Source organism: Eschscholzia californica, unplaced genomic scaffold, assembly GCF_041429995.1.
Source record: "Eschscholzia californica isolate CP2 unplaced genomic scaffold, dmEscCali1.0.p SCAF_2, whole genome shotgun sequence".
NCBI lineage: Eukaryota > Viridiplantae > Streptophyta > Magnoliopsida > Ranunculales > Papaveraceae > Eschscholzia > Eschscholzia californica.
Genome location: NW_028238309.1, coordinates 67,416,551 through 67,440,807, shown reverse-complemented (window position 1 = coordinate 67,440,807; position 24,257 = coordinate 67,416,551). Strand labels below are relative to the sequence as shown.

Below are 24,257 nucleotides of genomic sequence, written 5' to 3'. Positions count from 1 at the left end.
CCAATATTGTTAGTTAATACTATGTTAATTTGGTCCAACACAGAGTTGGAATTGGACCTAGACAATTTGGATGCTGAGTATTTATTCCCCCACGGCAGCGGCCGGCAGCCTATCATTTTTTCCACAAAATAACTTATTTTCATATAAACTATCTTGCAACAAAAAAAAATTGTTTTATGGGACACTTTTTGTAGTACTATATGATCAACTTTGTATATTACGAAAATTGACTGTATCAATTTATTTTTAACGTTCTAACAACATTTACAACTGACAAATAATCAAACTGAGTAAGTTAACTGCGAATCAAGGGTTCATCTTTAAGTGGTTGTATCTAATTAGTCAACTATATATATATATAAAAGTTAGTACTTTGGAAGACTTGTAATAGGTTTTAGTGTCATATGAGGCATTGTCCTTGTCCAAGATTTCTAACCTCAAAAAAAAACAAAATTGATATTCAATGTTTCCGTTAAAGGGGCAACTGTAAACTTTAGAATAAGATAACTATGTCCTTTAATTTACTCGAGAATATACAATTCATTCGCATGCATTATGTGGTATCCTTCCTGTACTAACTTTGACAATGAATTGGGTAAATAGACACCGTGAATCCCACATGATACTGGATTATGTATATCCTTTGTTTTTTTTTTTTTTTTGATGAGGATGTATATCCTTTGTTGTTCTATTGTTTAACAAACATTATATTATAAACTAATGACGGACGTCTTGAATATGATGGGAGCCTTACTATATGAACAATTATGTTTTTTTTCTCGATACACACGACTAAGATGAATGACAATACAAAAGGTGAGGGAGCCCGTTCATAGGCGCTAACCTCACTAATAACTGGGCTGTCTTTATATATAGGTGGGTGTCCAGACTGACGGCTGACCCATGCCCCACCTTGGTCCAAGCCAAAGTGAACATGTCAGATTCAATCAGATCGACACTATGTTTTTGTAGTCTTATCGTGCGGGCGGTTTGTCCATAGAACACAATGTGAACCTACCAGTGTTAAGTTTGTGGTGATCCAACTCAAATCAATTGACAATGAGTTGAGAAGACCTTGACATCATATTCTTGGTTGCTAGCGCCTCCTCATGTGTGACGTTCTTTAAGCCTAACATGTAGTATTTTTTTGGATCACCTGGAACACGTGTGACTTTCAAGTCTATCAAGGCCTAACTCTGATACTATGTTAAGTTTGGGGTTATCAAACTTAAAACAAATTGACAATGAGTTGATAAGACATATATACATCATATTTTTGGTTGTTGGATCGCTCTTCCCTCATGTGAGACTGACTATTCATAGAACCGGTAGTCACCCTGATCCGACTATCCGAGTGCGTCGGCATAGGTCAACCTACTCTTCACCTCGACCTCAAAGCGACATGTCCAATTGGACTGACATTATTCGTTTAGGGAAGGAGAGTAGTGCCCCAAGAATATATACAACACAGAGAGGTTTAGTGGTGGCCAACGGGCCGTGCCGACACGGAAACGGACCGGCACGGCCCGTTTATTTGAGGACACGGAACGGCACGGAACGGTCCGTTCCGTGCCGTGTCGACCCGTCACGGGTCTGGCGTGCCGTGTCGGGGCTAGGATTTTAGAGCCCCAGACTCGTTAAACACGACCCATTAGACACGCAGGAACGACACGGAACGGATCGTACACGGCACGACCCGTGGGCACGGAACGACACGGAACGGAAACGGCAACAACGACACGCTAGCAACGGCCCAATTTAGTTATTTGAATTTTTAAGCATTACCTAGGGTGTACTAACATCCTCAAAACACTTTTAATTTTTTTAATTTTAAAAAGTTACTTAGGGTATACAACACTCTCTTTTGAGGGTGTTGTACACTCTCACCCCATTTATTAGTAATTGGTGTAGCACAAAAGAGGTTTTACTTTAATTTTTTTTACTTAGATTTTTTTTGTTGTTGAAACAAACTAAAACTTATTTTCAAAAAAATAAATAAATAAAGTGGTAAAGATAGTCCCACACCTAAACCACAAAATATAAAGTAAATGTGGAGAGTCTTTATACAACTCTTTTCCAATAAAATAAACAAAGATATGACATAGACTCTAAGTTTTTGTACATCACAATTTTTTACTTGAAAAAAATGTAATATTTCTTTTATTACTTTTTTTTTACAAGTAAAAAATATTTATGAATGGGTCGGAGCCACGGGAGCGACTACGGGAACGCCACGGAACGGCCACGGGAACGACTACGGGAACGCCACGGAACGGCCACAGAAACGGCCAGAAACGCAACGGGAACGGTCGGGCCGTTCCCATGGGTCGTTTCTGTGCCCTGACCTTTGTGGTCTGGGCACGGCACGGCTCAAGCCGTGCCTGCGTGGCCGTGGCGTGTCTGACACGGCACGACTGCCAAACGGGCCGTGCCGGCACGGCACGACCCGTTGGCCACCACTAGAGAGGTTGAAGTGCACACATCCTCTTGCTAATAAGGGAAATGATAAAGTTACAAAAGATTTTGACAAAAAAAGGTTCCCAGCTGATGTGGCGGGTGTGGTTTCAAACTTTGACCAAATCTAGGCCGTTGAGAGATGAAAATCACAACCGCCACATCAGCTGAAAACTTTTTTTTGTCAAAATCTTTTGTGATTCTAGCATCTCTCTGCTAATAATATACGGGAAAATGCTATAAACCATTGGTACTTTTAATGTACCCCCTTTACTTTCTTCTCCCCTTTCCTCACTTCCTCCTTAACTTCCTTCCTCTCCGCCGTCCTTGCAGGACAGGGCCTCTCCCTATTTTTTCCATTTACAATTATATCTATTATTCTCTCATCTCCCATCCATCACCATCTCTCTCTCTCTCTAGACCTAGACCTCTCTCTCTCCATGTGAATAGGTAGCACACACCCCATTAACCCATTTCTACTTCTATCTCTCTCTCGGCCTCATCGTCTCTCTTCCAATACTATCTTTTCATGACTTCTTCTTCATCATCATCATCTTCTTCAAAAGATAACAGAGGAGGTGGAGGAATTAGAAGAACAGAGTTTGAAGGACCTTCATCATCAAGACTAAGATTGGGTAGTAGTAGTACTAATAATGAAGTTTGGCCTGAACCTTTTCTTGAATCACTTGCTTATCAAATCGCCATTGATGTATCTCAAACTAATCCTCTGGGTAGACTTGCTGTTGCTTCTTCTCTCTCTAATTTCTTTCAGGTCTGTTTAATTTCTCCCCTTTACTCTGTTCAAGATTCTTCCTTTTTTTTTTTTTTATCACTTAACTTCGAATTCTCCGTCATATTTGTTTCGATTCAACATGGGTATTTTAAATTTTATAGAAATCTTTCGTGGGTATCAATTGAAATTCCCTTTTTAGGGTTCTTTCTTTGTTGATTTGATTCAAAAAAGGAAGAACTACTTTATAACGTATTTCAAATCAGAAGTTCTTATTTTAGTTATTTTAAAATTAACTCCCCCTTTTGACTCAACTTTTATCCATCTCTCTCTCTCTCTCTCTCTCTCTCTCTCTAAGAAACAGAAACAGAAAGATGCTGATATTTCACTAAAATGTGGAAGAAAAAACTGTTGATTTTCACTGTTTTAGTATGATTATAGCTTAAAATATCACTTCTTACTTTTAGATTTTCCCGCCTTTTTTCTAGTCAGAGTTTTATACTATATATACGTCATCTCTAGTCTTTCTTTTTTTTTTTTTTTTGTTTGTTGGTATGTTAATCTAACGGTCAAGATCTGTACTTGATTTGATCTTCACTTGTTTCATTGGAAATGAAAGTTAATAAGAGAGACAATACAGTTGAAAAAGTAAGCACAATGAAGCTTGTTGAGAAGGGGGGCTCTCTCTTGATATTTTCAATGTGTTTATTGTGTGAGAGGAGATTTGTTTGCTTTTGGGGCTTCTCTTCTTATGTGGTGGATTTGTACCTTGTCTAGTGAAACGTTTTTGGATTTTAAGTTGGTAGGTGTGTTTTGGGATGTGATTACTTATGCTTTTTTTGTACTTTCAAGGCATTTTTTGAAGTACCCTCCTAAAACATAAGTTGTACATCTATGTGGTCAAAGTGGTATCAATGGGTTGGGGTGAATTCCAAGATAGTTGGTGTGATAGCCCTGCATCAGTAGTCGTGTCCAGAGTCCGGGCTACATATGTATGGCATTTTAGATGAATTCAGGGAACCTTCGCTAAGAGCAAAATCTCGTGCATGTAGAATTGGGCTCGAGGTGGCAAAAGTGGGGACCCTATTGATATTGCCAAGTCGTGGGGAGTCATTGTTGTGTTGAACCAGCCTTACCCGTATGGCACGCAGCTGTTCTTAGGCTCGTATCTTATATTGCAATATATGAGGTCGTGTCTCGCTTGTCCTTGTGGTGTCATTGAGAACCCTCCATTGCTCCTAACTGAAAAAACAGTATCAAACCGGATACCAGCGCTCTCGATTCTACCCAATATTGGCGGTCATTCAAAAGTTTGTGCTCACACATCCTATATTAAATTATTTGCCATTACCGTAATCCGACATATTACACTTGTCACCGGAAAGGTTGATCCAGAGACCCAAGAAAGTTACTTCTTTTTTGTTTTTTGAAACTTGATGCCACATAGTTAATGAATAAGATTGTTTCTTAATCGGTGTTTCATTAGGCTTTATTTTGAGCCACGATAAAAAGTTCGTTTTACACGAAATTCAAAGTCGTGAGACTTTAGAATCATTTATCCTCGACAACCAGAAACCTTGTGATTAAAATCTAATGGTCACATTTCTCTCCTTCTCTTGATGCAGGTATGTACGACGTGGCGTGCAATCTCACGGTCAGATCTTCTATGGCACAATCTAACCCGTACAATTTGGCGAGTAACAAATCTCAAACGTGACTCGTGGTACGAGGAGTATATACACTGTCATCGTACGGCGTATAATTTTCGTGTATCGAGATCTGTACATACGGTCCTCAATTTTACTGATTTGGACAATTATGCCCTTACATGCCGTTGCCTCTCTCTTTCCGACCGCCACTTGGCTTGCGGCTTCGACGACGGCTCAGTTTGCTTATTCGACTTGACTTCAAAACTCCACGTCAGCACTTTCCTTCCACATGAGCGTGATCAACTCGGTCTGTTCTCACGTGCTGTTTCCGGAATGGTTCTAACTGATTCGAAGCTCGTTTTTGCCTCACTAGATGGGGATGTCCATGTTGTCATCATAAGAGGTCCTGGTTCGTATCCAGGTCGTCCGGGTCCAGGTCCTCGTCGAGTCCAGTTAGGTAATGTAGTGGAAGATGGATCGCTAGTTGAATTTGGTGGATCAAATCAATGGTGGATCGGACTCTATGCGGGTGTCCCGGGTCGGTCATTTCACATTTGGAATGGTGAAACGGAAGAACTTGTTTTTATTGGTGGTTCATTAACCGATCCAGATTCATTAATGGGTTGGTATTTGTTAACTGAGTTAATAGAACCACAACTAGTCCGAGTTAGGGTTTCAAATGAGCATGAAATAGCAGTTGCATGTAATGGAGTTAAAATTATGTCATTTGATTTAACAAATTTAGGGTTTGTTTTGAATGAAGAAGAAGATGAGAGAGGTGGGGTGGTTTCATTAGTTGACATCAGCTCTAGTTTCTTTCTGTTGGTAGAAAACCCTAGTGGAGTTGCTAGTGTTAGAAGGGTAGATAATTTTGAAGAAGTGAATAGATTTAATGTTTGGGTTGGTGGTGGTGGTGGCGTTGCCGGAGGTGGTGGTGGTGGTGGTGGTGATGGGAGGAGAGGAGTGATTGGGTGTATGAATAGTGGGTGTATCTTTATATCAATAGAAGGTGTGATAAGGGTGTGGGATATTAAGAATGGAGAGTATCTGTATGAAGTTGGTTTTAGAGAGAGAAATATAAATAGATTAGTAGTAAATGAGAGATATTTGGTTGGAAGCTCAAGCGATGGAAGAATACATCTATGGGATTACAACAGCGGGTGATGAATCGATAAGTACGTTATGAGAGCAAAGAAAGTTAGAGAGAGAAAATGACTAAAGAAGAAGAGTAGGAGTTAGAGAGACGAGCAACGACGAGGAATAAGAAAAAGCATAGTGACTCTGGACAGAAATCATATGTGGCTTATTGTAGTAATTCATTGAAGTTCGAATTACAACTAGTCACATGTGATTTCTGCCTAAAGTCTGTTTTTTTTTTGTTTAATGTTCTCTACCATTTTTGGAGAGAGATAGAAGAAAGGTTATGGTGGTCAACCTTAACTGTTGGATACTACATGGTGGTGGTGGGGTTTAGGTTATAAATAGTAGTATGAAGTTGGTCTTTTCTTATGTGGTACAGAAAGGAGGACTTATATTGAAGGGTAGTTTTCACCCTTTTAGGGCAAAAGTAGGCCTTAGGAGATGAAGCATGTGACTTATGGATGAGTGGTGTTTGATAGTTTGGTACAAGTATGATAACCATAGATTCAAATCATTCAGTCCAGATCATTATGCAAGTGTATAATTTTAGAGTACAATGTTTCGAGTATAATGCCCTTATCTAATGGTTGTTATTATGTACCATTATGTTTCTCTCGGACGAGTTCAAATTTTGACTATGGATAAATGAAATATATATGTTAAATGGACGTACTTAACAATTAACATGATTGTTAAGATTGTAGTTGAGAAGAAACTAAAATTTAAGTCACTCTACGGTGTGTTTATATATATAATGTTATAAGTAACAAGCAATCACTTGTTACATCTGCAAACGAGTAAGTGATAATGATACAACACCACACATGAATGACGTATGTGACATACACTTAAAAGACATTGATGGACATGTCTTCACATCTCATGGAACGTACCCTTTTTCAGTCTCTACATTAACTTAACCTAATGAGTACTGTTTATGTTTTTAGACTTCTATGTGGTTGTACAAGGAGCCCAATTAAAAATGTAGATCTCCAAATTCTAAGCCAGAGGACAGGTTCATCAATTAGTTTCATGTGAAATTTTTGGTTTTGTTCAAATTTGACTTGATTTGTCCCAAACTATGTCCAATCTTTCCTAGTGAGTGATCTTTTTGAAGTCAACCCAACAAAATTATAGTGTTACCCAAATAAATGGATTAAGATGTGACTTTTTTATGATCACTTTTACTATTAGCACTCGATCATTTATTTGAATACCATAGTCCATAGGTGTATGTATAAGAGATTATAAGATATCTATTATATATGTGTATCTTTCAACATTCCAGTCATTATAATTGCAAAAGGGGGTTTAAAGTTTTACTTGTTAGATTTGGAAATAATATGTGAGCTTAAATTCTATCCCACCGTTTGTCTCTAAAGTGATCGATCATGATCGTTATAAAGGTTAATGACCCATGGTTAATTAAGCAACATTTTTCAAATCTCGTTGTAGTAACTATTGTTTAATTTTTCTGAGGTAATCACCTGTAAAGTTATAACTGTCACCACTCCATTTTTTATTAACTAAAGTAGAAGTTCACTACGGTTCTTAAAGTAATTTGCTCGACATTTGCTCCACAATTCTATCATTAAAGTTTCGTTATTTCTTCTTCAAAATGAGGGAATTTCTTCTTGCTCTTCTCCTTTTCTTACCCATACTTATGAATAAGAGAACTAATGTAGTGATCTTAAGAATTGATGTACTCACATATAAAAACTAGTCTTTGGACTTGACAAAGTTATCTTCCTAATAAGAAATTAGCTAAAAAAGAATTTCTTGAAATGTGATTTCATAATTTGACTTGGATTTTGTTTATAGTGAAAAGGAAAGGGAACCGGTAGAAAGAAAGCAATAGAAAACCTCTAAATAATATGGGAGTAGGTGTAAATGGATGGAATAAGTTGATGTGGGCAAAGTTGAGATTGACCTTAGTCAATCTCCCTTGAAAATACCATCGGTCTAGTTTGAGTCCGACCCTTTGCTTTGGTTTCCAGATCTGTGTTCTTTATACCCTGGGCACCAATAGATGTTTGGGGTCGACCAGTCTCCTTCCCAGTCTTAACAACGATATGAAAATACTCTTTGACTGGTCCAGAGTCCGAACCCTTGTTTTGGATTTCAGACAAGTTGATCCTTGTCCTCCATACCTGGACGCCAATAGTTGTTTGGGGTTTGATCATTCTCCTCCCTCAGTGTTAAGAGCAACTCCAACCCTAACGTGACTTAGGCAAAAATAATCATTTTTTCAATCCAAAATTTTCAGCTTCCGCTTAACCTCAAAGATCAGTTCCAACCCCAGTCTCTCTTGAGACCTAAAATTTGAATTTTAGACCGTTGGATTATTAATGTGAAAGTTTAATTAGTAATGCATTTTAATTATTAGTGAGTAATAATCATCTTTTAGAAAAAGTAATTAAAATGTTTAAAAAAAATTAAAAGATAATATATATTTAATAAAAAATTGGACCGTTAGATGTGATCCAACAACAATATCTAATCGTTGAATCACATCCAACGACCAAGATGGAAATGATCACATGACTGTTAGGGATTTCCAACAGTCATATGACCACACCTTCAGCCGACCCAATCTGTTGGGTCGGTTGAAGGGAGAGCTAGGGCTGAGTCTCAACCCACTCCAAACTCAAGTTGGAGTAGTCAATTGTGACCGAAAATTTAGATTTTCGGCCTCCACCAACTGAATTTTTCTTTTCCATGAGATACTCAACCGTTTGAAGTTGGAAGTGCTCTTACAACAAATTTTTTTTTTGGGTACTCGTGGCACCCTAAAAACAAGATGGAAGTAGGTGTAAATGGATTGAATAATTTGAGTTGGGCAAAGTTGAGATTTCACGGTTGAACCAACATATAATTGGAAGATGAGTATGACTAGTTTACCAAAAGAAGGGAGTGAGAGTTGTCCCTCACAGAGAAAGTTTTCCTTTTCTGCTCCTCATTTACTTTCTTTCTCTCTTCTTATCTCTCTCTCTCTCTCTCTACCAATTATAATGGGGGAAGAGAACACCCAAACTCCATTTGTAACTCATCTATCACCTTCCTCATCCCCCACTTTGTTCATCCTCCTCCTCCTCCCCATTTTTCTTCCTTCTCCTGCAAAAGTGGAAGCCTGAGTAAGAAAAAAAAAAATTACTGCTTTTTGATCTGCAAGGAATTCACAGGTATCTTCTCAGCTGATCAAATATCTTTGGTTCCATTGCATTTGCTCAATACCATCTTTTATGCTTCTAAATTGACATACCCATTACTTCTCTGTTCAAATTTTGTCTAAATATTGCTTTTTTAGGCCTCTATTATATATGATCAAACTTAAAAACCCAATTGATATAATGACTAGGATTCCTGATTTAGAGTTAGGGATTTACAGCTCTAAGCTCCTAACTTAAAGTTTCTAAATCATTAGGTTTCTCCCATAATATTTTGAGTAGGAATCATAGGGAATTTTGGTTTTCTTTTTGTTCAAATAGGTAGCCATCTTTAGAAATTAGAAGGGTTTTCTTCTTAAGTTGTTCCATTATTTGTTTTAGGCATCTAATTTAGACTTGAGGTTAGTTTCAATTTGACATCTTTGGACTTTGGGTATGTTAAATAGGTGATTATATTGAGGTATTTCCTTGATACCCATTGAAGTGGTTTCACTCAAGATGTCTAAAGATGATCTTGGTTTCTCGGAATGGAAAGAGGATCATGTTTCAAAAGAGAGAGGCAAGCGAGTTGTTCATTATAACTTAAAGGATGCTGATGGAGATTCTATCCTTGCTGTCGTGGGCACAGAGAGAAGCCTCAGACACATGGTATATGTAGTTGCTGACAAGTTCGTAGATGTTTATGGTTCTGATGTTTCCATTAGTCATGGATTCAAATGGAGATCGAGAAGAGAGGTTGTCGATTGGCTCACTTCGTTGCTCTCAAAGCAGCATCACCCGAGAGATTATTTGAGTATGTATTTTTGCCTTTTACCTAGTTTTTGTGTGCTATTTTACTCTCTCTCTCTCTCTCTCTCTCTCTCTCTCTCTGCTTGATTATCTATTGGACTTCATGTTTACGAGTGTTTGATATTCAAAGATCAAATTTTAGAGGAAAATATGCTCATAAAAGCAAAGGGGTAGATTGCTAGTTAGTTATGAAGTTCTTAGCTTGCAAACCCAAGTTTGTGTTATGGCATATCATTTAATATATGGTTAACGTATTCAACCAAGACCAACAATTAAAGTATAGCAACGAGAAATCATGAAACTTTCCACGAATTTTGGGAGGAAAAGGTGATTATGATCCATCACCATTTTGAGCATTTGACAACTCAAAGATAGTTCCATCTTTGAGTTTCCTTGCTTATCTTCATTTCCAACAATAGCTTTTATATTTGCATTTATCTAAATCGTATTCACATTTGGTAAACCAGTGATTAGGGGGCAAGGGGCAAACCATTTGCTGGTTTCCTCGAGTCATGGAAAGAAGTCGGCTAAATTGTGAACTTTCTGCAAAGACTTCACTTATAGTCCGGATAGAATGTTATTATAACTCAAAGTTCCATTTTGGTCCAAGTCTTTAGTCTCCATTTTACCCTCTATATATTCCTTCATTCTTTTATATATTTGTTCAACGTGTCAAAAAAGGAAAACATTGTCTACCTTTTATGTTTTGTAATGAATACTTAATACACACACGAGTTATTGGCACACATCCATGTACTCCGGAAAGGATAAGTACGAACTCCCTTTTGTCCTGACACATTTTGATTCTTCTCCACCTTTCCTTTCTTTTCCTTTGTCTAGGGACAAGTGTGTTGTAAACGAAGTCTTTCGCCACAAAACGAAGATCGTAATTTTTAAATATTTAATCTGTAATTTAAAATGAATGACAGAGTCACAAAGAAATGATTCTTCACAAGCTTTAGGATCTTTGGATGTATCGATGACGGAAACCAATATGGAGAGCTATGAACCTGACCGCGTGGTATCTTTTTCTTTCTTTCTTCATCTTATTTTTATTGTTTATTCTTCGGTTTTGATATTTTATTTCCGGATATTGTTGACATTCATTTTCCATTTCAGGGCGGGTTTTCGAGGGAATTCAAGGGGCGTAATTCAGATATTGTGTGGTTGGGTGATTCTTGGACATGTGCTAAACAACTCAAGCATTACCCGGCATTTTGCAGAAGTGGGACAATTATAGCTGTAAGTTCGAATCATAACATTAATTAATCATAATTGGTAAATCATAATCAGTAAAAGACTTTCCTTACTTTCCGATTAGCAGATTCATGCATTTGTTCTGATCATGGCAAAAGAAGAAACTCAATATCTTGCATATTTAGATGATATGTATGAAGATAGGAAGGGGCAAAAAAAGGTAAAAGTTCGATGGTTTCATTACAGTAAGGAAGTTGAGGCTATAATTCGTATATCCAAACCGCATCCAAGAGAAGTCTTTCTCACTCCTCATTCTCAAGTTATCAGCGCGGAATGTGTTGACGGTCCAGCCACAGTTTTAACCCCAAATCATTACCATAAATGCTATGAGATTCTTCCACAATCTTCATTCGAAAGAGTATATTTGTGTTTTAGACAGTTTAGAAACAATAGAGTTAGGCCTTTTGATTTAAGTAAATTGAAGGGCTATTTCGAGCAAGCAATCCTTTCGTGTTTAGGAGAAGAAGAGATGTTTCCTCAAGGGAAAAGAACTAAGAGATCTAAGAAGATTAGAAGTATCAATGAAAATCAGAAGATTTTGACAAATTGCTCTGGTGGCCAAGCTTTAGCCCAAAAGAGCGAATTGACATCCTCCGGACCCAGAAACCAGAGCTTGAAGTTTCAATTGCCGGAAAGCAAACCAACGAATATCAACTCTGTTGCTCTCCCACTATCGATTCCTTCGCCCTTCAAGGTTGGTGAAAGAATAGAAGTTTTGTCTAATGATAGTGGGATAAGAGGCTGTTGGTTCAGGTGTACGATCTTGCAAGTGTCTCAGAAGCAGCTGAAGGTCCAATACGATGATCTGCTAGATGCAGATGATCGTGGGAATCTGCAGGTTTGTGCCCCATGACATTTATTGTTTTCACATCGATTTGTCTTTCTACAGTTGATCATGGGTTAGACCCCAAATGGGAGAGAGGAATCGTTTCTCATTTTATACTCTCTAGATGTATATGAGGGTCTGACCTTTTCGCCTGTCCTGATGTGGCTTCGATTCCCTATTTATTGTTCTCACAAAGTAAGGTTTGCACGAGTTTGCACATTTTAGGCTTGGTTTGCACTAGTTTGATTTGCACAGGAGCCCAAGTCCAAAGAAACATTGATATGTCCTTGTAACCAAGACCAATAGGAAATGCGGTCTTTAGTTCAATTTGTTAAATGAGGCATGGGTTAGAAGTCCGGAGGTATCTCTCTAGTCGATGGATAGACTCGTTATTCTGGCGGGGTGGAGAAGGATTCATCACATTATTTTTCCCTTGTAGGAATTGATACCTGCCTTCAGATTAGCACCTCCTGATAAACTAGGCATGAGATGCTTGGGACGATCTAGGATCCGACCTTTCCCTCCTACTGAGGATCCAAAATTTGTTATCTTTGAGATTGGAGCCCCAGTGGATGCATGGTGGAATGACGGCTGGTGGGAAGGGGTTTTAATTGGGACTCGAAACTTTGAACATGACAGTCTGCAAGTTTACTTCCCTGGTATGCTTTTCTTGTCGAACTTAGTCTTTCAATCTGCTCTATGTTTCTTTGTGATGTTAGATTTCATAGTCTAAATTGTAATGGAGGAATAAAGCATTACTTCTTGACTGTCTTAGGTGAGAATCGATTCTTGAATGTTGAAACGAAGAACCTTAGACTTTCCAAGGATTGGTTTGAGAACAAATGGAATGAAATCAAGACAAACCCAGATATAATCTCTGTCATTTCTGCAGTTGTAAGCCCTAGCTCAATGATCTCTGCAAACTCTGTACCGAAGAGGGTCGAATCTAATGGAACTGCAATATTGAACCATGAAGTTCCCGAAACTTCAAAACTTGATACAATCAAAGATGGTGAGAAGAACAAGGTAGATATGAAAGACAACGTTCTCGGAACTGGTGGCCAGAAATGTGAAACAGTAGAAACTACGAAAGCAGATGAGATATAAGATTACATTGATAAGATACCGATTTCTTGAAAACTATTACTAAGTTAAATTTCATGTTTGTTTCGACAAGATCGTCATATATAGATGTAGAAAAGTATAGAGAAACTTCGGTAAGTCCAAATCTCAGTGGATCAGACTGAATTGCAACTAGAACGAAGGCGCAGGGTGTGTGCTTGTGTCTTAGCGGCCCAACCCCAAAGCCGACTCCATTATATGATATATCTTTTATGTTTTGGTACTAGTTATAATATGATACTGAACCATATAATATACTCAGTTTATATATTTGAAATGAATCAACTATGTTATTGTCTGAATCGAAATGGATTCTGCTTTCAAATAGTTTTGTTCTTAACTTGGATTTGATTCAGGAATTGCTTGAGAAACCAATGATGAGTTCAGTGTTGAAAGTAAGCATGTTTGGTAGATTGAATACATCGAGTTTTAGGTTTCATTTCTACAAACAAACATAGTACATATTTAGAAGGCAAATGCCATCACATTCTACAATTTTCATCATATATTTCACCACCCTTTTTCAGATGCATCCAAACATCAAGACTTGTTACCACCACTTTCTCTTCCTTGATTGACGATCGATAGCTACAGCTAACAGATTATCATTGCTATTGACTATCTTACACTGTCCCTTCATCGATGAATCATTTCTTCTTCCTGTACTTTTTTCCGGGTAAGAAAAAATTGTCAGTGGATCAAAGTCTTAACCACTCATTTCCATCGATGAAATTCATGTCGAGAAATGGTTTTGCTTCATAATAGCTAAATGACTTTGCCCATGATACTCGTCTTCTAGAATTAGCACCTCTACCTCGACATTGATATTCACCGAAAAAAGCAGTCCTGTATCAACCCATGTTAGATTCATGATTCATCTCAGTTTCAAACTAAAATAATGCTGAAAAACTAGGGTTTTTCTTACCTTCTCCTTGATGGGTCACCCCAATCACTCCATCCAGACGGATCTATAATTCCATTGAAATCACAGAAAGCATAGATTGTTCTTGAATATCGACCCCAAGCTCTTCCTAAGTAGATATTACCAGTTCCATTAACTCGACAATTAACGAAAGAAAACCCGCTTTTTTCTACCATTGTTTCTCTGTGAGAAGCTGCAATTGCTCCTGTTCCATCAGCAGTTGAATAAAGATCACAGTCCTGATTCAAAATACCCAGACAGAATCCATTAATCTAACACCGAAAAATCGAAATTTTTTCGAATACCCATTTTAGTTTAGATTGAGTAGACTTTACCTTATAGAGTGATCTTCCATTACCGAAAATGAAATCAACTGATCCTTGAATATAACATTGATAGAAGAAATGTGATCCACTTAGGTCTAAAAGAGTATCTTGTGAACCTAAAATCCAAACTTGAAAAAACATCGATTTGTCTCCTGTAATCTTAAGTGCTACTGCTTGCATTCCTGATCCTCCTGGTTCTGCAACTACTGTATTCTGAAACAAAACCCCATGTCCGTAAGTGATCGAAAAGTTTATATTTTTCGAATCTAATTATGAATATTATCGGAAAAGTTCTGTTTTTTTTTTGTACCTCGAAAGTGATTCCTGTAGCACAAAAGTAATCAGATTCTATATCAACAGTAGCTGTATTAAAAGTTCCAGTTTCATGTCCACCTGAATCTCTATCAGAAGCTTTACTATTCCAAGATATAACAGTTTCAGAACTTCGATTCGCTATAAACGAAACATAGGGTTTTGTTCTTGGAACAACTACCCTTTCTCTGCAAATTTCACAAAATCAAATTGGAAACCAGTAAAGATTCAAACTTTATGAGTTTTTGGTTAGAATTTAAACAGACCTGTAAATCCCTGGAAGTATCAAAATTTTGATCCTTTGGGTATTATAATCAGGAATTAAATCAATAGCACCTTGAACAGTAATTGAATCACCTAATCCATCTTTTGAAACAACAATCAATCGACTAGTGTTGTTCTGTTTATCATTCAATTTCATTCTTCCAAAGTAATCATAATCAATTCTCAAATCTTGCCAAGTAATGAAATTTCCAGGAAAATTTTGTTGATCATCACTTAAACCCAACTGGGTATTTCCTAAATAAACAAACAAAATCACCATTGATAGACTGAGAATTGAGAAACCCATGACCAAAACTTTTTGACGTAATTTTTGTGCTCTGTTTCTAGGGGTTTAGGTTTTGGAAGAGGAAATGAGAAAGTAATGAAGAAAGAAACGCATCATAAAGAGACAGAGAGAGAAACAGAGGAGGGAAGTTAGAGAGAGAAAGTGGTCAGAGAATTGATTAAAAGAGAGAATTGATTTTTGGACGTGGAGGGGAATTGGTAGTTAATAAGTAGTTATAAGAACTCTTACTTTAACCGTTTCTTTTCTTCTCCCCCCTCCCATCACTTCCTCTTAAATGGAAGGGCTTTAATATTTCAGCCCTCTAAATAAATTATTAATGATGGTTGTTTTGGGGGAAACAAAAAAAAAATTCTCACGTTAATACCAATTTTATACGGTGGGAAAACAAAAGAAAAGTTATTCGAAGCACACTTTTTCTCATGCCTCTAGCCGGTCAGGCGACCGCTGACAACCTTTATCTATTTCTCGCTTGCTCATCTTTCTAACTCTCTCTATCTTCTTTTTGTCTTTCCATTCCTTGTCATGTTTTTCTCTCTTTTTCTCCTGAAGTTTCGGCGAAAGGGAGAATCCCTTCGCCGAAACCCTTCGTTTGGATCTAGTGCTTCCAGATCCAGACGAAGCAACCACATATGAGTCCCGACGAAAGATGTCTCCTCTTCGTTGGAAATTAGAGAGAGATGAAAGAGAGGGAGAGAGAGAGGGATGAAGAAACAGAAGAAGAGAGAGAGAGAGAGAGGAATGAGATGACGACTTGAGTTGATGATGGAGGTGCGAGTGGAAGAAGAAACAAAAAAGACATTAAAGATAGTAGATGTTTATGAGGAAACAAAAAGCTCCAAATTTTTTTTCCACTCAGAAATTTGTACCCCGAAAAATTTCTTTGTTTCTCCAAAGCATTGACATAAATAATATATTAGGCATAACCGAAAGCAGTAGGAGTAAAGGCAATATGGCCGACGTAACATGCTGATAAAAATGATAGGTCGTTGATTTGGAGAAAAAAAAAAGTTTCTGGGGAAAAAGGCTGAAAACCACCAAACGCACCCCTCAAGTCGCCGGCATAAACCGCCATCCGAAATTGCCGGCGACGGCTGTCGACGTCTTTCTCTCTTCTCTCACCCTCCCCTCTTTTCTTCTCTCTCTTTCTATGCCTATGTTCCGGCGAAGGGGAGAACCCCTTCGCCAGAACCCTTCGTCTGGAAACCAAACGATGCCATCTCGTCTGGAAAACCAAGCGGGTTTCCGACGAAGGGAAAACTCCTTCGCTGGGATTTAGTGAGAGACAGAGAGAGGATAAGATTTGAGAGAGAAAGAGGAGAGAGAGTGAAGAAAGAAGATAGAAGATCCAACTAGATTTTTTATGGTGGTCTACACTAATGGTGGTGGTCGTTAGAATATGGTAGAGGTCGTGGAGTTCCAGTGGAGGTGAGAGGGGAAGAAGAAAGAACAACAAATTGAAAAATAATTAAGGGTGATGTTTGGAGAAAACAAAAAAAAAAAATTTCCACCCACAACTTATTGCTCTGGATACTTTTCTTATTTCCCCAAATCACCCACCAAATGATAACCTAATTAGTATAATTACATGTTATATTACTGTCAACCGAATCAACAATTGAAGATCCCACTTGTGACATACTCTAATTCGAAAACAAAATTAACAACTCCTCAAGCATGAAGATACGAGGGTTTAATTTATTTGGGTATAAACAAAGTAGTTTAGTTGGGCTTTAAGCCAATAGTTTAATTGGGGTCTTAGGTCATTCATTTAATTGGCCTTTCGGTCAGTTTTTGTAAGGGTTTAAGCTCAACACTTATCGTGCTTATACATCGTATTGATATATCAATGCCTTCGTAATAACTATGGTATATCAATATCCCAAAAAAGAAAAATGGGTTGAACATCACAAAAATAATCTTCAAAAAATAAGAGACCAAAACAGAAACTGGTCATGAGATAGGGGTCTAAAGTGGAACAAGCAGCTAGAAGTTAGGGTTTGCATTAATAAGCAGCAAAAATTAAATGTATCACAGACATTTGCAATGATAAATTAGCCGAAATTTCTTATTACAACAAATGTGGACTTTAAGATAGGACTTGATGAGCTGACACACCAATCAATTTGACAAGCTGAGATGGCAATGAAGTACAAGTACAGATGACACATTCAGATCTGGATGACATGGATGCTGACTCAGATGTTCATTACAAGAAGAAAACCAAGCAAAACTGAATTATGATTCAGGAGGAATAAGTCCTTTTTTTATAAGCATATCATAAACTCTATCAGTTGTGCTTGGATCAACCCTAAAAAGCCGATGAGCATCCGATTTTCGAGTTACTCTGCCCTTCATGAACTCTACCGACAAAATTTCTGACATCCTCAGATACTGAGATGGGATAATCCTCGTCTCCACACATAACCTCTTTTCCTGCAAAAATCGTTTGCATCAAATTTTGTGTCAAATACTCGAACACATTTTTTTTTCATTAGAGAGACATACATGTTATCACCCAACCAAAGTGATTCACATAGACGAACGAGAGTACTCACAACGTTAGATAGTAGATCTATTCCAGGAAGCCCTCTGATATCCCAAACATGCGAAGAACTTGAAGAAGTTGCTGCTGCGGCGGTGGAAGTCTGGGTGTTGCTGCCACCAGCTTGAAATGTAAAGTAACTTCCTGCTCCGCCTCGAGGACTAGTTAGACTGGGCACTCCTTGTGTCTGGTTCATCCTTTGCACAGGTCTACTAGTTGGAGCAACCTGAGTGGTTGCCCTCGCTCTCCTTGCATTATCTTCAACAACCAATCGCCTCTTCAGTTCAAGATATCTATCTGCTTGGGCTGATGTCCGACAGCCAGCAGCTCGGGCTTCCTGTGCAATCATAAAAGGCCGCGTTTATGAAATCTTCACACGTTAGATATTTGGGCTTTATCGAAGAGTTAAGGTAGTAGTCCAAAGCAATATTACCTTTAGGTCTTCAATTCGTTTTCGAGTCCTATGTTCTTCAATACCAGTCCTAACCAATTGGTCGTAATCTTCTTTAGAGAGAAAACGCATAAAGACCTTATGCCGCTCGTAAATCTCCTTTTCTTCGGGAGAAAGATCCTTGAAGAACGGATCTTCTTGCAGTAAATTTCTTTCTATTATGAAGTCCTTCCTGCGTTTTCTCTCGTCAAGCCTGTCAACACGTTTTCATTTCAATTACTTTAAACTATATAGAAAAGCAAAAGTATTCGACAACTTGATTAACATCGAAGAATCCAGAGAGATATGAGACCTCTTGTTGTAGATTTGGAGGACTCTTAGCTTCAGCTCTCGCTCGTCTTCAGTGTCTGTATCCCTGAAATCCATGTCGACGAGTAGCTGCTCTGCCTCAGTGTCGTACTCAGGATCGAACTCATGTCTCTTCGGATTATAGCCACTTAACTCTGCCAAAGAAGGGCCTTCAACCTCGGAAGAGATAGAGTTCTTCCCTCTTACACTTTTCTCTGGTCATAAAAGAAAAAAAAATTGGAATCTAGGCAACAAACTGCAGGCACAACCAACCTAAGACTATCGTTATCGAAATACCTGCAGTAGAGTTTGATGGGGGACGACTAAATGCAGCTTCTTCGTTCCTGATCAAAAGATTGAAAGAAACTATCATGAAGGATCAATTGGACGAGTTAAACGCGAATCAATAACCATAAATTGAAACGAAATCGTACTTAGAGCTTGAACGAGAACTTTCAGGCACTTCATCTAGCTTGAGCTTCCCAAGCTGATGCATTCCTATAGCAAGTATTCGTATAAATTTAGTAATTTTTGTACGAATGCAAAAAGACGAGTAAAAATTTCTTTTCGACAGTATAGCTAGCAAACCTGTCTTGCCATAGTTTTGCTCTTTTGACATGGCAATAAGTTCATCTTTGTTCTTTCCGGCAACATGAGACATGTCCTACAAAATTAAACAAAATAGTAAGTATCCTTGGGTCGTTTCACCCTCTTTCCCTCCCAGCTGATCTCGGACCTTTGTCGCCCTAAAAGCTAGATCAGTGAGGCTTCCTCTCCAAGTTATAAGCCGAATAAGCACACCCTCACACAACCAACGCGGTATACTAGCTAGGGGCATATCTTCACTATAAAAAACTCATAACAAGATGAAAACTGACTCATACCGGTAGAGGATAGCATGGCGAAGACATGTAATAATTATTATAATGTTCAATACAATGAGCTTTGCTCTTTGTACTGACATGCTCAGCAACGTCTCCCCAGTTCTCCACTCCATACATTTCTAACCCCTATCAAGAGAACCCAATCGTAAATTCATTATTCACGCACCGAAAGGTATGATACCCAAGTATAAAATGATCCGTTTTACTATCAATGTTGATCACTTTCTAGTTTGCTTAATGAAAATGAAATACTACCTCAAGAAGAAGCATCTCTTCATCTGCATTCCAGTCTGGAGAAATGAGGGGGAACGACAAATTGTCCTGGTGAACAAATTATAATTACTTAAAGTTAAAACCCATAATCGACTGTGAAAATAGTCCCACATTGACAACGACCGAGCTTAAAAAAACACGTATTGGGGTAATTTTACTTACCATGACCCTATAAGGGTGATTGCTTTTGTGAGGATAAACCTCAACTCCAACAGAAAAGCACTCGATACACAAGTCGAAATCAGAACAAGTCGCACACTTTATACGAATCTTTCCAGTAAGGTCTTTGTTGCAGTAGTTGCAATGGTACAAAGCCCTTTTCCCTTCATTTGTTCCTTGACCTTTTTCGACAAAAAACAAAGTTACAAAAGAAAAAATAGTCTAAACACGATAAAAATGCGCTAGAAATTCTATAACGTGTGTATATAAAGTTGGTAGATGATGTGGCACGTAAAATCCATTTTAGTAATGAGTTTTTTTAGCATGGATTTAGTCGTAAAATCGAATGATATACCTGCACTTGAAGACTCTAAGTTTCCTCCTCTTGAACCATTAGGATTACTCGATGATCTGCATTAAACGAAAAATATTAAGTTCAACAAAATGTCAACCTTTTTAGTCCTATAAACTAAAGATCATCAACTCAAATTTTTCGTTTCTCCATGGGTAGTTTCCTAGTTGGTGCAATTCTAACCTCGAGATTTTTAATTACCTTTTACATTTCAATATCTAGAAAATAAAATGTTTAAGATATCGAAATAAAACAACAACAACAAACCTTTACTTGTTAAGATTCAATAAAGAAATTGTTTGAAAAAAAATCTTGAAAAATTAAAAAGTTTGAGACCAAAAGTTAAAAACATAAACATGCAATGAAACAAATACAGGAGGGTCGTTATCAACATTTTATTTCACTTTGGTTGAACCTGACTTGTTTGAATCTGAAACATCTTACTCAAATGGACCCATAACCACCCTAAATCGGTCATCTAACTGTATCGTGCACCGTGGCCTCAGTTCACACCATGGGTCATGTGACGCCCTCCAAAAGGCTTCTCCACATACTAAGTTTGAGCGTACACCAATAGCTCAGGCTCAGACACTCTCGTGAACGTTGTGGGACTATCACAAGTCAGATATCTTCGAAAAACACTTTTTTTTCTCTCTCTCTGTATAATTATACTCCACTAAATGATTCTCAAGACTCTAAACATCTAAAAATAACATAAAAAACAAATACACAAAAACCCAAAACCCCAACCAAACAAAAAACCCCAATTTTGATTTCAAAAAGAGAAAGTTATAGAAGAACACGAAAAACCCCACCATTAATAAGAAGAAAAGAAACAGGACAACAACAGAGTAGATGAAAGAAACACAAACCCTAGTTCAGGAGCATGAGGAACTCGAGAACGACCCATTGATGATCTCAGTATTCTTGTTACTCCTTCACAGTTAGCACCACCACCACCACCACCACCTGGTTTTCAGATAAAAAATTTATAGAATGAGGATTTAATTTATAGCCCAAAATCAATCTCTATCCACTACTCTGTAAAAATTTCAAAAAACATCTGTCAATGATTTCTTGTTTAATGACATTCGTCATTTGAAATTTTATAAAAGAATCCAAATATGGGTAACTGATAATAGTTGGCAAGGATGAGAACAAATTTAATGGGGTTTGATTCTCTCAAATCTGTTTCTCTTTTTGCATGAAAATTTTCTGAAAAGTTCATAAAGGAAAAAGATTAATTACTACTTACCCAGAATGGAGACGATTAAAATTCATATTAAAATCAGAATCAAATAGACTTTGAAAAAAAGAGGGAAATTTTGATTTTGATTCTCAAAATGGTTTAATTTTTGAAAAATTTGTGAAAGATATCGCTTTGGTTTCCTTAACAATCTACCAAGATTTCATTTTAGTTTAGACCCTAAGAAAAATAGTATTTTAAGTTGCATCCATTTTTCTTGTGAGTAAGTTATGTTTTATTTCAAAGTTAATCGTTTCCGTTAGGTGCGTGCGTTTATTAGACAATTTTACCCTTCTCGTGTCAATATGTAAATGTGACAGTAAATTAAGGATAAAAGCACAATAAAAATAAAATAAAAATAACTTTGATTATTACTTGTTTGTCTGTTTCTCTTTGGCTTGGGAGTTGAAGCCACAGTTGAAGTCAGAGCTGGAGTTGGAGTTGAAATAGGACCTGGAACTCTAATTGAAGTCAGAGCTGGAGTCGGAGTATCTCCGGTTGAAATTGGAGCTGGAGTTGGTTGTGAATGTTTTTTAGATTTCGTTTCTTCAATGCTTTTACCTTTTCGAAGTAACGGAGGACCCATCGTCGAAGGTGGTCCCATTGTTGTATTAATCGTTGGCGAAGCTTCATTCCTTGCTAAACCGCTACTATTAACTGCCTTTTGCAATGGTAACGGGCTCTTTTGCAGCGACAATTGCTTCTCATGAAGTTGTGCCACCATTGTACTAAGTACTGGTGAAGTTCCGCTAACAGTAGGAGCTTGGTTGTCTATAGGTAATATTGTAGTCGAGATTTGTGGCGATGACATCGATGGATCCTTTCTATTGTTAGAGATTTGTGACGGAGCTGTTCTCATCGTACTAAAAAAAAGGTATAAATGACCTAATTAGAATTTTCTACTAGTAAAAATGACATGCGAAATCGCAAATAATAAGGTAATGAACAAATCTCTTTACTTGTATGACTTAGATGTCTCATATTTCTTCAAAAATTCTAAAATCAGATGATTCGAAATTTCAGAAGAACTAATGGTGAATTAATCTGAAATCTTTCTCATAATCTAAACGCGAAAAGAAGATTTTGCTAAATAAGTTTGTAGTAAAGAAAAATATGGCGATATAACATAAGTACAAGCAAGAGTTTACTCTGATTGAGATTTTCTTTTATCTTTGATCTAAACAGAGAACGACGGGCAAAACTTTGAGGTGAAGAAGCAAGACTGCAAAAGTAGGGACGGCGGCAGTGAAAGAGAAAGAGAATGGCATATTGAATCGGTAAATTGTCTAATCTACTATTTATAGCCGATAATTAAAACTGAAACCCTAATTATACGCACTTGGCATTTTCGATGCCATTGGGCCGACGATAATGAGTCTCACACACTAGGCAATGAACAAGATAGTGTGAATCTTTTCAAAATGCATTGGTTATCAATCGTGCACGGGGCAAAAAATGAGTGAATACGTTACAGATTCTTTCTGATTAATTAATGCGAGTGTATTGGCCAAAAACGACACATGGGCTTCACGTAAGTGGAGATGGTATTGGGCCTCTTTAATGTGTCGCCTTAGTATAACATGAGGGGTGTCTCGCTAGCAGTCCAACTAGCCTAACAAGGAGGGCCACCGAAAGCTCTCCGCCTGGCAAGCCCGACACGCCTAGTAGGCCCAGTGAGGGTGACGTGCTTGCTCAAGCCCACGCTTCTAGAATACCTATCCTAGTCTGCCACATCAGCCCACTCGGACTCCAGCTAGTTGCACGACTCGTGACCAGACCGTAAGAGATTGAGTCAGCCTAATCCCTGATATCTCACTACACGTTAGAGTCATGGTAGAAGACCGAGTCTCGCACTATTTTAAAGGAGAAGTAAAGCATTTCTACTAGGGTGGAGTGCCTCATAAGGTTGAGTCGTTCTTCTCGCGAGATCAACGACTACTAGAGATCCTAGTAAGATCCTACAATTTAGATTTGATAAGTCCCATGATCCAAGTGTAGTTACTATCGTCCAACTTTATAAATAAAGGGGGTCTCACTCATGGAAGGGGTTTTGAAACTCTCACTCAAAAATTACTTGCACTTACTCTCTGATCCGCGCATTAAAATTCTTCGACACTGGTCACCTCTCAGTCAGCTAGTCTTACAAGAAGGTTCCGGCTAGAAGTCTCCTACTTCGATCATTTCTTATCTAGCTAGTCCAAAAAGGAGGTTCTAGGCTAGAAGTATTCTACTTTGTTTCGTCAGATCTCGCTAGAAGCTCTCTGTTCTTCTTGTCTCTCGTTAGTCTATTCCCCCGTAATCCCCCAGGTCTACTCCGACAATCAACTCCGCCAATCTAGTAGACGATCTACTCTGATGTATTACTCCCTAGAATTGACCTCCGACCACTATACGAATTGCGGTTAACGTCATAAGCATAACGATAATCGCACTCTGACGTCAACAAAAAAAGATATGCTATGAAAATTTTACTTAGGAATTGTCTTAGGTCATTGAAAAACAATGCATTGTGTACCTATGATTGCCCTCAAACATATTATTTACCATCTCAATTAGGACTGGCAACATGGAATGTTGGGCTTCATCAACCCAAAAAATTGATGTAATTTGGTTGGGTATCACTGAGTGATGCTGAGGTTTTAACCCATGTCCGACAACCAAAACTTGGCGGGTCGGGCGGGTTGTGCCCGAGGCGGGCACAGACGGGTTCGGGCCCACGTGCATAATTCCAACCCCTAGCTAAAACTACTAACTTTGATGGGTCTTTTTTGATGTGCCTTCCGAGCATATAATAAAA

The 24,257-nt window shown here is 37.9% G+C and overlaps 4 protein-coding genes across 4 annotated transcripts; 2 read left to right on the top strand and 2 right to left on the bottom strand.

Annotated features, from left to right (window-relative positions):
* The first annotated feature begins 2,742 nt into the window (after positions 1-2,742).
* Positions 2,743-6,657, top strand: LOC147560618 (transcriptional regulator STERILE APETALA-like). Its single transcript, XM_086664419.1, has 2 exons — positions 2,743-3,226; positions 4,810-6,657. Exons 1-2 carry the CDS (start codon positions 2,984-2,986, stop codon positions 5,995-5,997), a joined length of 1,431 nt encoding a protein of 476 aa, XP_086520545.1. The 5' UTR covers positions 2,743-2,983; the 3' UTR covers positions 5,998-6,657.
* A 1,915-nt stretch (positions 6,658-8,572) lies between these two features.
* On the top strand, positions 8,573-13,436 carry LOC147560617 (uncharacterized). The gene is made up of 7 exons (XM_086664417.1): positions 8,573-9,155; positions 9,587-9,933; positions 10,859-10,950; positions 11,049-11,171; positions 11,254-12,024; positions 12,452-12,671; positions 12,788-13,436. The coding sequence occupies exons 2-7, from the start codon at positions 9,639-9,641 to the stop codon at positions 13,117-13,119; spliced, it is 1,833 nt and encodes a 610-aa protein (XP_086520543.1). The 5' UTR covers positions 8,573-9,155; positions 9,587-9,638; the 3' UTR covers positions 13,120-13,436.
* Positions 13,437-13,525: 89 nt separating this feature from the next.
* On the bottom strand, positions 13,526-15,511 carry LOC147560616 (pectinesterase QRT1-like). The gene is made up of 5 exons (XM_086664418.1): positions 14,961-15,511; positions 14,693-14,882; positions 14,392-14,595; positions 14,060-14,295; positions 13,526-13,980 (listed from the first exon to the last, which is right to left on the bottom strand). Exons 1-5 carry the CDS (start codon positions 15,263-15,265, stop codon positions 13,833-13,835), a joined length of 1,083 nt encoding a protein of 360 aa, XP_086520544.1. The 5' UTR covers positions 15,266-15,511; the 3' UTR covers positions 13,526-13,832.
* A 1,738-nt stretch (positions 15,512-17,249) lies between these two features.
* Positions 17,250-22,851, bottom strand: LOC147560615 (transcriptional adapter ADA2b-like). Its single transcript, XM_086664415.1, has 14 exons — positions 22,609-22,851; positions 21,836-22,323; positions 21,087-21,183; positions 20,218-20,273; positions 19,866-20,044; positions 19,686-19,751; positions 19,431-19,556; positions 19,135-19,210; positions 18,981-19,044; positions 18,844-18,890; positions 18,551-18,761; positions 18,241-18,451; positions 17,821-18,144; positions 17,250-17,698 (listed from the first exon to the last, which is right to left on the bottom strand). The coding sequence occupies exons 2-14, from the start codon at positions 22,317-22,319 to the stop codon at positions 17,501-17,503; spliced, it is 2,139 nt and encodes a 712-aa protein (XP_086520541.1). The 5' UTR covers positions 22,320-22,323; positions 22,609-22,851; the 3' UTR covers positions 17,250-17,500.
* Positions 22,852-24,257: the final 1,406 nt, after the last annotated feature.

Bases quoted from the DNA above. Each gene is read 5' to 3' on its own strand.
- LOC147560618 (XM_086664419.1), top strand. From the start codon at position 2,984: ATGACTTCTTCTTCATCATCATCATCTTCTTCAAAAGATAACAGAGGA. The intron at 3,227-4,809 runs GTCTGTTTAATT...CTCTTGATGCAG, and splicing joins CTCTCTCTAATTTCTTTCAG to GTATGTACGACGTGGCGTGC.
- LOC147560617 (XM_086664417.1), top strand. From the start codon at position 9,639: ATGTCTAAAGATGATCTTGGTTTCTCGGAATGGAAAGAGGATCATGTT. The intron at 12,025-12,451 runs GTTTGTGCCCCA...TTTCCCTTGTAG, and splicing joins ATGATCGTGGGAATCTGCAG to GAATTGATACCTGCCTTCAG. The intron at 12,672-12,787 runs GTATGCTTTTCT...TGACTGTCTTAG, and splicing joins TCTGCAAGTTTACTTCCCTG to GTGAGAATCGATTCTTGAAT.
- LOC147560616 (XM_086664418.1), bottom strand. From the start codon at position 15,265: ATGGGTTTCTCAATTCTCAGTCTATCAATGGTGATTTTGTTTGTTTAT. The intron at 14,883-14,960 runs GTCTGTTTAAAT...TGAAATTTGCAG, and splicing joins ATACTTCCAGGGATTTACAG to AGAAAGGGTAGTTGTTCCAA. The intron at 14,596-14,692 runs GTACAAAAAAAA...GTTTTGTTTCAG, and splicing joins CTACAGGAATCACTTTCGAG to AATACAGTAGTTGCAGAACC.
- LOC147560615 (XM_086664415.1), bottom strand. From the start codon at position 22,319: ATGAGAACAGCTCCGTCACAAATCTCTAACAATAGAAAGGATCCATCG. The intron at 18,452-18,550 runs GTCTCATATCTC...ACGTGTTGACAG, and splicing joins CTCCAAATCTACAACAAGAG to GCTTGACGAGAGAAAACGCA. The intron at 17,699-17,820 runs GTGAGTACTCTC...CGATTTTTGCAG, and splicing joins TAGATCTACTATCTAACGTT to GAAAAGAGGTTATGTGTGGA.